At 39.2% G+C, this 14,353-nt stretch overlaps 1 protein-coding gene across 2 annotated transcripts in view; it reads left to right on the forward strand.

Annotated features, from left to right (window-relative positions):
- GADL1 (glutamate decarboxylase like 1) overlaps nt 1-14,353 on the forward strand; it is a 132,693-nt gene that overhangs the window by 76,131 nt on the left and 42,209 nt on the right. For both annotated transcript variants that reach the window (XM_054818276.1, XM_054818277.1), the window contains 3 exons: nt 4,705-4,769; nt 5,032-5,113; nt 13,243-13,442. In XM_054818276.1, coding sequence (XP_054674251.1) covers nt 4,705-4,769; nt 5,032-5,113; nt 13,243-13,442 — 347 coding nt within the window. The remainder of the gene's footprint in view (nt 1-4,704; nt 4,770-5,031; nt 5,114-13,242; nt 13,443-14,353) is intronic.

Raw genomic sequence — 14,353 nt, forward strand, 5'->3', positions numbered from 1 at the left:
TATGCAGTTGATAGGGTTTTTTCTTCTTCCAATTTTGCCTCACGTTAAACTCAGGTAAAAATGTCATTGAATATCTTAAAGTTAACTTTCTGTTTGAACAGTGACTGTAGTTGTCAGATGTTAATTGATTCCCAGTAGAAGGACAAATGTCCAGTAATAAATTTGGTTTATGGTCTGAAAGACCAATTGTTCTGTTAAGATGTGATTCATGTTATGAACCTCTCAATGGTTCTCAGGAGTTCTATCAGTATTTTTTCCATCTTTCCTTACACCGTCTCTGAAGAATTGAGTGGATGGCTGTTTCTTTATTTTTTGTTTAAAGTTTCTAGCTGTATTTATATGAGAACAGGGTATAGGGAAAAGACTGAAAGCTTTCCACCTAAGGGACATCAGGCATACATGTATATACAAATGTGCTATGGTAAAATGAGCAGATTGTAATTCATAATGTGACCTTTTTTTCACTCATAGCACTATTAGAAATACGTTTACTAGAATAATATGTGAAAAGACCAGGCATCTGCCATTCAGAAAGAATGTACAAGAAACATAGTGAAGAGTTGGATTTTTTTTCTTTGTTTTTAAGTAAGCTTACCTCCTTCTAGCCTTATAGGCAAGAATATCATATTTTTTGAAAGCTTTGAGGATCTACGTTCTTCTGAAAGACCTGGCTTCTTGTTGAATGATTTACATGTTATGCAGTCTGAGTTCTAGCAAGTGAATGCTGCTGTTTTGGCCTGCTGTAACTTTGGAGGAAAAAAAAGATATGGTACAATTAAAACAAAGATTAAAAAACAGGGAAAGGTGTGTCTAATTTAGGACTGTTCATGTATTGTTGATGGGAATCAGGATTTTCTACTGCAAATGGTCTCAAGAGCTGTTTATAAGAATATCTTATATGAATGTCAGTGGTATTATTTCCAGATTGACACTGATGTATCTCATTTCAGAATATTTTCTGATCCCAAAAATTGGTATGTTTGCCTTAGGGAGACTCTTTTCATTAAATATGAAACGATAAAGCTCATGATTCTTAGGAGGGCAAAAGGGAGAATGTCAACATAAAATCAGTGGGCTTCAGCAAGATAAATTTCAATAAAGTCAGAAATAGTAGATAAGCTCTCGCATGGAGACAAATCTAAAGAGGAAAAGGGAGTTAAGGGAAAAGTTGTTTTAAGAAGATAATACCAATAAGCCCAAACTGTCTCAGCAGTCAAGCCATTCAGCAGCCTAAGTGCAAAGACTATAACCAGGCTTATTTTGTGCACGTTACAGTATTTGTACACGCATTCCAGTTGCTTTTCGCATTCATCTATGATGCCTTAATGACTTGTTTTGCATCATCAATATGCACTCAAGCTCCAGCGCTTATGTACGTCATGTGTTGTGTTCATGCAGCTTTAAATACTATGTAGGAGTATTTCTTCCCTGCTGGTCCTTACTTTGCCTTCTTTTTTCCTGTGACTAGGCCAGTACAGAAAATCAGGTTTGACCTATTAGCCTGTGCTTAGGTAGTGAGTTTAATCACATTGCAAACACTGTGATCCCCATCATTCAGCTGTAAGTGGTTTGTTGCATATGAAACAGTAATTTTCACATACCTAGTTACTAATTACGTTGCATGGGACACAGATGATAATCTTTGTGTTTTGAGCTACCCTGCATTGCTGTATCAGCTGGATTTGTCGTAAACAAAATGTGTCAATCTGGTTTGATCAATCTACCTTCCTTCTGTAGTCTCATGGATGGAGGAGAAGCAGTTAACTTTATTGTGTCTTTGCAATATCTCATCAGAAAGCCAGAGAAACATGCCAAGCTGCAGGTGTGGTAGCAGGTGAAAACCTGGCTGGAAAATCAAACCCAGAGAGCAGTTACCAGTGGTTCACTGCTGAAAGGGGAGAAAATTTTGAGCAGGATTCCACAACAGCCCATCCTAGGTTAGAAGTTAGTTGGTATTTTCATGAATAACTTGGATGAAAAAGAATACGCTGACTAAAAATGAAAATGACATAAAACTGCTGCAAGAGGCAGTGGGAGGACAGGATTAGAAATCAAAGAGATCTTGACAGTTTGTAGAAAAAAGTGGAAAAACTAGGCTACAGTTCAATAAAGAGAGAGCTCCAAGTTTAAGCTGTAATAATCAACTGCACAAACACAGGCTGGGGATTGTTGGCTAGAGAGCAGGTCTTCAGAAAAAGATCTAGGGTGTGCAGTATATCACAAATCAGTGATCATAAGCATTTTCAGATAGGGTTAAATGTCTTCAGAGTTGAATAAAGAAGATACAGAAAATAGTCTCTCTTTCTGCTTGGTGCTCCATCTGCTTTGTCGAGATTGTGTCCATATAAAAAGCTGCATTTCAAGAAGGTTAAGAACCTACAGGAGAAAGATTAGAAAATAGTAAAGCAATGAGGATAAACAGAACCATATCTAGAAATTATGACCAATGAGGAAAGATTGAAAGCACTGATGTTACTTAAACTAGAAAAGACAGAGAGACAATACGTAATAGTCTACAGATGCTTTAAAAGCTGCTGCAAAAAGAAAAGGAATAATCTGTTCCCCTGACTGCTTGGTCTTTGAACTGGGTAAAGAAGCATGGAGCACAAGTTCATCTTGTAGTACTGTGGCTCAAGGAGAGGTTGAAAGGTGGTGGAGATGCCTGGACCTCCAGTACTATCATCCCTCTCTTCCAGATCTCCAGCAGTAATTTTTAAAACAAAGGTGGGAAGTAGTGCCAATAGTGCTGTGGAGGCAGCAATTACTGATGTCTCTCTGCACCTTACTTTTCACTTTGATGCTAATCACAAGCTGAGTGTGTTCATCGATTAATAATCTCTAGAAAAGACAAGTGTTTGACAGAAATGAGATGAATATGGCTGATCCTGCCTTTGGAGGTGGCACGCTGTTGAGATGACCTCTTGAGGGCCTTTCTAGTCCTGTTTTTCAGAGACTCTGAAAATGTCAACTTTTTCAAATACAGATGCCTTTGGATACACATTTTGTAAAGACTAACTGTATTTCAATGGGTTGCTTATGGATTATGAAAATCAGGGAATAATTTAGTGACTGTTTTGACTTTACTGAATCATAGAACGAGTAAAATTTGTCTATGAATAGGAAGTTCAGTTTGATTGTTTTCCCATAACATGGCAAATTTGGGCTAGTTGGAGAAACCCAGTTTCAAGTCACAGTTCTGCCACAGGATTACTGTGCAGTTTGAGGCAAATAATTTCCTACCTTAGGTCCCTTAGTTACCTTAGATTGAGCAGCAGCCCTTTCCTCAGCAAGGATGTTGTGAGCATGACAACATAAAATATGATGTGGTGCATTAACATACTGCATTAATGAGAATGACATGTGTTAAGACAAGTTATTAACCTTTCATTTCCCTTATGAGCCTTTACCATTCCTGTCTCCCAGAGATAGCAGATCTTATTCCTAATGTATGGCTTATGAAGCAAATACTGATGCTAAATTCATAGGTCAGCTATCACATCTGTTTCTTTCAAGGAAAAAAAAGAACAAAAGCCAAACAAGCATGTATTCTCCATGCTTAGGTCAGGAATCTTCACATCAGTGTTGGTTTTTTTTTTTTCTTTTTTCTTCATTAGCCCAGAATGTATGAATCTTTGTTTAAAATATGCTGAGTCCACATGTTCTGTGGACTTATGCCTCCTGTGCATCTCTGAGGAGCCTTGCTTACTTCACAGGGAATTTGCTTAAGTGGATTCTGCCTGCATGAACATTGAAAATAGGTTTTTTTTCATATTTATTAATAATTTCTCAAATGCACTGTATAACTTGTCTAGTGTTTGTTGCCTCTACCCCTCCCCTGTGGACAAATATCGTTCTTTGAGAAAGGAAGATTCAGAGCACCCAGTGGGTGAAATCTGATCCTTGCAGAATTCATGGATCCAGTTGCCAGAAATTAAACTTATGTAATAAAAGCTTGTTGTCTGGGTTCCTTCTATAGTCCATGGAGAGACATCTGCAAAAGGTGTCACCCAAAGGCAAGTATCTAGGATAGATAAAATGACACTTGATAAGTAGTCTCAGTGGTGAGCCCCTCATTACAGAGAAGGCCTAAATGACTCTTAGACAACACAGTTCTCAGATGACCTGAGGGAGACGTGGTGAGGCTTACTCCGTTTTAATATCAATTGGATTGCTGGTAACAGAAATGCTGCTGTTGCCTACTCACTGACTTCACTTTTCATGTCCAAACTCTGTGGAAAATCTGAGCCTGGAGTATGCAATTGGCAGAGATTATAATTCTCTACTATTTCCCTTGTGAATGTCTGCGAAAGGAAACAGCTAGCAGGAAGAAGTTATGCCAAATGGAGCTTTCTGCTCTCACTGCTTAGGTTTAGGCTAGGGGAAAGGAAGCAGCTCTGATTCAGTATCAGGAATGGGTCTGGTTATTCAAGGACGCTTCAGTTCATGCCCTTGCTTACACAGAAGGGACAGTGTGGTTTGTGGCTCACATAGTGGCACAAACCATCAGCTCCTTTATTTGAGGCACAGCCTTAGGCTGCCATCTTTATATCAGTAGATGATATTAAAGGCAAAATTTAGCCCACTGATTGTGTAGTAAAGTAAGTTTTAAATAAGATAAAACATCTTCAGAAATTATTAGTTGAAGCATTATCAAGAGAACTTTGTACAAATAATATTGTCTTGGCTCTATAAATGTTCCAACAGGCTTCTTGGGGTGGCTCAGCTTTGATATCGAGGAAGCATTGCAGACTTCTTCATGGCATCCACAGGTAAGTCACTTTAGTTCATAGGCACACCTACCAGGGACTGAGATGGAAGTTGTGTGGCCTGTTGGCCTCCATGAGAGCTGCATTTTCCAAAATAAATATTACTATTAATTGGAGATATTTCTGAACCTATGGGTATATGGGGAGGAAAAAATGGGAAATCTGATTTGTCTGCTTGGATTGTGTTTGGCCATTTTTGATTCTCTTATACCCATGATTATAGATACAATTTTCACCTCCCTTTCTCTGTTTATAAATTTCTCAGGGCTGATTCTGTTGCCTGGAATCCCCATAAAATGCTGTTGGCAGGAATCCAGTGCTGTGCTCTTCTGGTGAAAGACAACTCTGTAAGTCCTCCTGTTTGTTCTTTGGGTTTGGTGGTTTTTTTGTTTTTTGTTTTTTAAATGCTGTAGGCTGTCATTGCTGTAATATGGAAGTGGAAATAATTAGAAAACAACTGCAAGTCAGTTTTACTACACTGCAGTGCAAAAGGCTGAATGATATTACTTTGAATTTCACCACAAAATTAAAGGGTGATAAGAGAGCAGGGTCAAACTGATCCAAGTCACTGTACTCACCAGTGGTCAAATTTTGCAGCTGGTGCCCTTGCTAGTTAACTTCTGTGCATGATTTGCATTCAGAATTGAGTATTTTATCACCTGGGTCTGCAGCACTTAAGCACTGAGCTCATCAAAGTCCTCAGAATAGCTGTCATCTATTGGGACTGCAGCAGTACTGTGTCTCTGTTTAAAGTAGGCAGAGCTCCTCTTCACAGCCTCTTACGTGGGTGCACCAGAGTGGGAAAAGAGATGGATAGGAGTCGGAGCATGTGCAGGTAAAGGTGCTGAGCCTTCTTTCCTTACTCTGCTAGTTCTTCCTCATCACCAGCATGCTTTAAGCTTTCCAAAAGCCATGACTAATTAAAAGGTCTAGCAAGCAAAGAACAGAGCTCTGATCTCAAGTGGTACAAAAGTGAGATGAGTCTGTAATGTCGTAAAAGTCCCGGCTTATATCTTTGTGGAATTCTTCTATTGTAATAAAGAAACCAGTAAGAGGTCGATTATTTCAAGCCCCATTTCAAATTCAGCCCTGCTAAAACTTACGCCCATTGTCCACCATCAGGGGTGAGTTTTAGCTTATACTTCGTAGGTTATGAATGACTGAACATCATGAAGATATGGAACCTCTGAGGTTTGCATCGCTATTTTGTGGCCATTGCTTATAAATCTCTGTCAAAACAGCTGCTAGTTTCTATTCAGCTGCTAGTGGTTAGCTATCCATGTAATTGGTTACTAACTTCTGGCAGTAAGAACTGATGAGAACCAAAGAGCATAGATACTAATCAGCGTTCTCTTGGAGCTGATTGTTCCAAGTTGGGGGTGAGACATGGCAGGACAGCAAGGAGAAGTGTGCCTCCTCATTTTCTTAGACTAGAGACTGTGGGATTAAAGAGGATTAGACTCCAGGACTACCCGTCCATCACTTTATCTTTATTGCAGGATGAAAAGCAAGTAGAGTGAAGTTATTGACTAAGATTAATGTGGTGTCTTAATTGCAGGCTTGGGAAGAATTCAATGCTATATTTTTAACTAATTAGGCCCAGTACGTAGATATAGCCCCAGGTAATGATTAGACTACTTGGGCAGAATAGCGGAGATTTCTCAGGAAGAATGAGGAAAGAAACGGAGAGGAATGAAATATTCTAGCTGCCCTGGCATTTAGAGTCCTTTTACAAATACTGTTCCAACTTCAGGGCTCTGGCAGCCTTTCTGTATTCTCCTTCTATGCAGTGTAATGTCTGGTAGGGCAATCCTATTCTACTTATAAATCACAGCTAGGCACCGTTGTGCTGGAAATAGTTGTAGAGCTGAATCCTAGGCCATTGAGGGGTGAAAACACAAGTATTACTGATCATACAGTCAGATCCTGTTGTACAGTGAGACGTAAAGTAGATGATTTCTCTGCATGGGGAGGAGAGGGCATTTTACTCTGTTTAATTCCTGGAAAATTGGCACTTACGTATTTTGTGTATGTGCCAGTGCAGTCTTTATATGCAGATGCACATACAAATTTGAGTACTTTCTTTTCAGCTTTTTGAAAGTGTTGGAGTATAAATCCTTAAGAAAAAAAGATCAAATGCATATTTAAGTCACTTTGGCAGAAAGGTCTTGCTTCACTTTGATCCTCTCCATACCAGAACAGGCAGCTGAATCCAGTTTCCCATTAAAAATGCTATTTTCACACCAGTAAGAGAAGGGAAGAGTATATGTATCAGTTTTGCACTTTGGAGCTTGTTCCACTGCTCTTAAATTACATAAATACCTGTGGCTGCAGATGAAGCACACAATTATATGTGAATATAATTCCTTCACACTGTGGTTAGGATGTGTCAGTGGGACCTGGATGCTGAAGTGGGATCTGGAAGATTTTGGCACACATTGCTCTGCTAGTGAATGTTCAGGGAACCTCAGGTAGTTTCTGAAGCAGTGAATTCTGCAAGAAATCAGAGCAGTGAAATGTTAAATGTAGATGTTAAGTCCCATTTATGAATCAAGCCCTAGCTCCCTTTGAAGGTCTGATTAAGGAATTTTTGTTAGCCTGTCTTCCCATTTGCTTTGAGGGCCATTTGGAAACTGTGGACTACCTCAGGATTAAGGTTAGGTGATTATAAGTGGATACTCAGATTTTCTAGGTGTCTCTCTCTTTTTTTTTTTTTTCCTGTTTTTTCTTTTTTCTTTTTTTCTTTTTTTTTTAGGTATAGATTGTTTAACAAGCCCAAACTTTGTACTTTATTTTATGTATGAGAAGATAATCTTTAGAAGGAATCATCACGTTTCTGACGTAGTGGATAAACTTTAATTTGCCATTAGCAAAAGTAATAGTGACTGGTTTTGTTTGGTTTGGGGTTTTTTTGCCACATGGTATCGATAAAGCTATGTGCTTTAGCGATGTTAATAGGCTTAAAACATTGCAGCTAGATTATCAGAATGAAACATTGTATTTAAATTTTTTCCTATACAAATTAAAAAAAAAAAGGGTAAACTGCAGTGAAATGCCATTAAAAGAGTATCTTCCAGCCTTAGTGAAACAAAATTGGAATGACTTCCAAAAAACGTAGACATAGAAAAGAGAAATATGCGTTTGTCTTGATTAGAAGGGAGAAGCATTTTCACCAAAGGGAAAGAGAAGTTGGCTAATCCTCCGTAAAAGCTCCGATCAATGACAGTAGTTCTATGAATGCTTAAAGCACTCAAGAAATGCACAGCTCTCCCTTTGTCGTGGTTTAACTGGGAGGCAGCTAAAACAACTACTCAGCCATTGGCTCTCTACCCCCCCCACAGTGGGATGGAGGAGGGAATCGAAAAGAAAAAGGTAAAACTCGTGGGTTGAGAAAAAGACATTTTAATAGGACAGAAAAAGATTATAATAATAATAGACTATACAAACCAAGTGCTGCACAGCACAATTGCTCACCACCCAAAGCTGATGCTCAGCTAGTTCCTGAGCCACGCTGTCTCCTGGCCAACCCCCTGTTATATACGGAGCATGATGTCATATGGTATGGAATATCCCTTTGGCCAGTTTGGGTCAGCTGTCCTGGCTGTGTCCCCTCCCAGCTTCTTGTGCACCCCCTGCATTCTTGTTGGCAGGCTGGGATGAGAAGCTGAAAAGTCCTTGACTGCTTGGCAACACTAAAATATCAGTGTGTTATCAACATTATTCTCATCCTAAATCCAAACCACAGCACTATACCAGCTGCTAGGAAGAAAATTAACTCTATCCCAGCTGAAACCAGGACACCCTTTTTCACTGTCATACCCTGAGAAACTTTCATCACTTTTGTAATAAGACAGACTTACTCAGAAAACACTTGTATTGCTGTGGTGTGAGTTGCAGTGACTGTTTAAACACAAAGCTAGATGGATTGATATTGTCAAAATATTAGCGAGTCAACTTTGTTCTTACATGTTCTTAAAATGCTGTGAATCAGTCTTGGGTTGTACATACTCCCTTACGACCACAGAGCTACTCATATTTGTCCTTGCTATAATCTATATAAACATGAATATTATCACCATATAAATAGAGAATGAGTGTTTATCACCAGTGCCAAAGTTCTGTCGCTCGTTAGAGTGTAGCACTAGGTTAGGTAATTAGCAATGAATTCTAGGTAATGAGCAGAATTTTCACTTTTTAGTTAAAATAAAGTCTCAAAGAATGTAGCTAAGGAAATCCCAGTTTAGCATAGAATATAATTGATTGAGGTGATCACGGTAGTCATCTGCAGTGTAATCTCTTCCTCATCATTAGCAGAATCACAAAGATATCTACTTCTCTGGTTCCTTTCTAGGGCAGCCACAGGGAATACACTATTCCCATTGCTTTCTGCTTGGGGTTAGCACAACTGAGTGCTCCTTCTTACTTCTTGAAGTGAATTGCAGGGGTGGCCTTTTGCACTGTACTGCTTTTGAGAATATTCAAGTATGCCATTCAAAGGATTGTCCTTATTGCCTTAGATGAGGCAAATCTGGAAGATGTTTGTCTTAGGGGAAAAGATTCTTTGTTAATGAAATTGAAATTCACTTTTAACTAGCAATGGAAATGAAAGGTATCAGAAGTCTTGCTGTTCAATTAGGAAAACATGTTGAATTATGAAACTGGAGCTTTTATATATTGATTTCAATAGACGTATATTGATTTCATAGACGTATGAGGACAGGCTGAAGTCCCTTGGTTTGTTCAGCCTACAGAAGAGGAGACTGAGGGGAGACCTCATCGCAGCCTACAGCTTCCTCATGAGCGGGAGCGAAGGGGCAGGCACTGATCTTCTCCCTCTGGTGACCAGTGATAGAACCCAAGGGAACAGCATGAAGCTGCAACAGGGGAGGTTTAGGTTGGATATCAGGAAAAGGTTCTTCACTGAGAGGGTGGTCAGGCACTGGAACAGACTCCCCAGGGAAGTGGTCACAGCACCAAGCTTGACTGAGTTCAAGAAGCATCTGGGTAATGCTCTCAGTCACATGCTCTGATTCGGCTGGTCCTGTGTGGAGCCAGGAGTTGGACTCGATCCTTATGGGTACCTTCCAACTCAGGATGTTCTATGATTCTATGATTTCAGTATCTATAATTATTATTTATTTGCCATTAATTAGAACACACAACAACTATCCATAAACTTCATCAAAACCAAAGGCTATTTGAAACTTCATAGTGGACTGGGCCCTCCATGAAAATAGTATTCCATTTTCTAAACTTTAACAGCCCCAGCATAAGGCAGAGCACTACCATTAGTCTCTGTACAAAGGGTAGAAAGAGAAAAGATGCTGAAGAGAGAATTTCAAACTTGTCAACTGGGTCAATTGTAATGAAATTTTTGCAATTCTGAACAGATGGGGCAGCTCACTGTGTAGAAAACTGCTGGAGTCTTCTTGGGACTGAGAATGTTGAATTAGAAAGCTACTTTTAAACTTCTCAGGAAAACCGAGATGACTTTTTATGTCATCAGCATGTTTGAGTCTATTACTTTTGAAAGAGCAGTGATCAAGGAGAAACTGCTTTCTTGAACATAAAATTTATCTTGGATTTTTTTCCTTTTCTGTTGTCCTCCCTGCCCAAACTCTATTCTTCAACATTTCCTTTCGCTGCCCTTCTCTTTCCCCTTCACCTTGCTTCTTGCGTTGGTCTGGCATATTTATTTCTCACAAAGCGTGATTTTTGTTTCTTCTCCTGTCTGCTCTAGTGACGTGCTGGAAGATGTCACTGTACTTACCTCTGGAGATTGACAATAGGCAATATCTTCAGCAGGATTTCTTAGGCATGTTGCATTAGTAGTAAGATAAGCAGATGGAAAAGGATCATCAAGCCAGCACATCTTGTCTGCTTTGGATGCACCAGGAGAATAGGACAGTACCCACTGGTTTTTTTTTTAATGAAATATTTTCTCGGGAATTTGAGTTCACTCAGACATATTGAACTATTTGTTCTTGTTGTGTTTGCACTCTAGAGCATTTGTTTTTAAACTATGAAACTCTGGAGCTGTACTGTGATCTTAAGTGAACTTTTCAGTCTTTCTGTAATATTAGAGTTTAGGTTTCTTGTGACAAACAAAAGTAATTATTTCTCAGACAACAGGCATGAGGGGAACTAATATCCTGTGATGTCCTCTATTGTGCAGCTGTATTACATTCTCATAAGGCAGAAGATAGTCCCACATTGATCAGCCCTGCTCTGCACTTACTGCAGAAACACTGTGCAAAATTTTAATGTCAGTAAGAGACAAAGCAATTAACTTAAATTTGTGGATGTTGCTGCCATTTTTTTTTTTTTTAAATACCACATCTAGTAAACTTGTATTTTCCCTGAAAATCAAGGTGTGGAGGTGTAAACGAATATGCGACAATGGCTTGACAAACAGATTCCTGTTCCTGTTGTGCAGCTGCTAGCCCGAGAACACAAAGCTGTGGAAAAACTGTAAAGGACGGATGCTTCAGTGCTTCACTTACCTTCAGTTTCTAATGTCATCTTCTTGCCTTTCTTTTTCTGCAAAAGTTGGAAAGTAGGTGTGAGAATCTTATATACTGCAAAAAAACTGTGCCCAGCATTGGCTTTCCAGCTGCAGCAGCACGTTATCACTCTGATGACTGCAGAGGGAGAGCAGCTGCTGCCCCCTTTTTCCCCAAGCTGTCACATAAACTGTCTTTTCACGAGGCTGAATGTGCTGCTCCTGTGGCTAAAGAGTTCAGACTGAATTTGCTGTCCTTCTTGCAAACCAGCGATATTACTATGGGATTGTCAGACCTCTACAGAAGTTGTGGAGAAGCCTTTGGTGGTGTTCTCCTTTTGTGCTCTACCAGTAGGTGCGCAGGTTGGTTTTTTTGTTTGTTTTGTTTTTAGTATCGATGGAGGGAATTGAAAAGGCTAGGAGATAGGGAGACTTATTCTGTATATGCCAGTGGATTATTTCTCCTTTGGATTTTTTTGTCTTGACCCTTTTTTTCTCTATTGCCAGTTCCAAAGTTAGCAGTAGTGTATTGTAATGTAGATCAAGAATTGTACCTCTGTTATGGGAATGTGACACTTTGATTAAGAGTGATGTCAGACACTGTCTGCCATTTTAAAATCAGACTTGCAGCAGATGCAGAGAAAAGCATGAAATGTGAAATGCTTTTTCAGTTGGTTCAAATTGAAGAGTGATGTTGAATTGGAAAATGAATTGTGCTCTTTGAGAAACTGTTTAGCAACTTCTGTCATGCTGTCCACTTCTGTTCCTTGGCCTGTTCTGCATGAAAGATATCTGGTCCAACTGTCACTTAAATACATGTTTACATATCTGAATCAGATGCTGTAGCTATGTTTTTAACCTCATCTGAATTTCTATTCTAGTATTATCTTATAGATTGTGGTTTGTTTTTCTTACCTGCTTTTAATATCACTGACAATTCTACAATCTTTTCTGTCTCCTGGGCTCCTTGTAGGGCCATCCTCAATTCTGCTCTTGTAACCTGCTTTCTGCCAGCCCTTCTCTCTACTTCATAATATTACAGAATATACTTCAATAATTCATTCTTCAGCCAATGCCCAGTCCTATGCCTCTTCTCTTGCTCTTCGCCTTTAAACCTGTAACAGCTTCTGTGCTTTCTCTTTCCCAGCTTTGTTCTTTGCTGGAACTTGCCACGTTACTCATTTATCTTTGTTTTCTGCTGCTCATCTCTGCTCGGGCAGCCTCTCAAAAGTTGGAGGGTGAAGATTGCTGAATAAAAATAATTTCATTTACAAACCATAATTAGGGTATGCTAAAGTACCTTTTCTGAGGTTATTTTCAAATGTTAAAATTGTCTGAACTGTGAAAAGAGACAAAAATTGGGGTTGTACTAATTTCCTCATGGTGCTTCCACTCAGATAGCCTATACTAAATCCTCAGTGACTTTAATTTCTGGTAAGGGCTAAACATTTACTTCTTGGGGCTGAAATCTTCCCTACCTGCAACTAACTGTGCTGTATACATATAAAGTTCTTTGTTTGACAAAGAAGGAATAGATTGAGCCATTTGTGAACATGTAGGAAGCTCCTCAGGACCTGTTCTTCCAATCTATAGACTGGCACAGTGAACACAGGTTTCTCCTTCTCCCTCTTTCCCACCTATGTATGTCTTTGGGCAACTGTTTCTGCGGTACTCACTCCCATCGTTTCTTGAGATCATCTGAGTCAGAATTTCTCTTCTACCTGCAACTCTTCAGTGACATTATGAAGAAAATAATAAAAAAAGAAGTTTCCTTGTTGTCAGTGCTGACTTCACTGGGTTCAGGTTCATCCAGGGTTCTTAAACCACACCATAAGCTTTGGATAGTTTCCTGCACATCCAGTTCTGTTTTACTAAGAAGGTGGTACAGACGGGATAAAAAGACTTTGCCTTGTGAAGATAAAAAGGTTTGAAAATGTTTATCAGCAATCTAAGTCTTTACTGTGTTTCTAATAGGGCCTCCTGAAGAAGTGTTACTCTGCCAAGGCCGCATACCTGTTCCAGCAGGACAAGTTCTACGATGTCAGCTATGACACTGGTGACAAGTCCATTCAGTGCAGCAGGCGTCCAGATGCGTTCAAATTCTGGCTGATGTGGAAAGCATTGGGAACCACAGGCCTCGAGGAGAGAGTAAACAGGGCACTGGCTTTGGCTAGGTACCGCCTCACAATTTTGAATATGTCTAGTCTGTTTAATTGACTGAAATGTTGGCACTGCTGATACTCCACATCCTGGAACAGACCACATTGTTACTTTTTTCCCCCGTCTCCTTTTGTATAATGGGAAGAACTAACAGCAATACTAATTAGTGTTATTACATTTGCTACAATATTTAATAGTAATAGTTACTTTTAGCAATAAGCATAAGTGTTGGTAAGCATAGAAGTCTAAATTAGACTATCAATCTACATTGTTTAACACTTATCTGAATCAGACATAGGACAAGTTTACCAATACACCCTCTTCTAACTCCTAACTGTGTGTTCTGGTGTTAGTATAAAAGCAGACCTATGTGCTAGGCTCTGAGCTGGGTCTAGCAAGAAGTGAATTAGCATTCTTCTGTTCACTTCATTCCTCATGACTGAGGAAGAAATGCAGAAAGCCAATGATTTGGGGAAATTTGTATGAGGTCTATGAAGGCATATTGTTCTAAGATACTGCTTGTTTTTTGTCCACAAGTTTGCCGAAGTTTTTAATGCTTACAGTATGTCCTGTTAGGGACTGAAGTACCTTTTTCTTGTGATCTTCCCCTAGCCTGCCCTGTTCAATTTTACTAAGTTTTTGGTCTTGCAGAACTGAGTTTCACAAGTGAATTCTGCAAAATACTTGCTAGAAGATGTGTCTAAAGTGATGAAGATGTCTCAGTTTCTGGGAAGAAACTTCCATATGCAGGTTGTTTTGTCTTCCAATAGAAGGAATAATATTGAAATAAGATAATGGCCCATTAAAAACAACTCACTTGAAGTATCATATTTGTTCAGAATTTATACAAGATAAACCACAATGAAATCTTCACCATTTCCTGGGCTAGCTACACACTACCATAAGTAAAAGCATTAATATCAAA

This window comes from Grus americana, chromosome 2 (assembly GCF_028858705.1).
Source record: "Grus americana isolate bGruAme1 chromosome 2, bGruAme1.mat, whole genome shotgun sequence".
NCBI classification, from domain to species: domain Eukaryota; kingdom Metazoa; phylum Chordata; class Aves; order Gruiformes; family Gruidae; genus Grus; species Grus americana.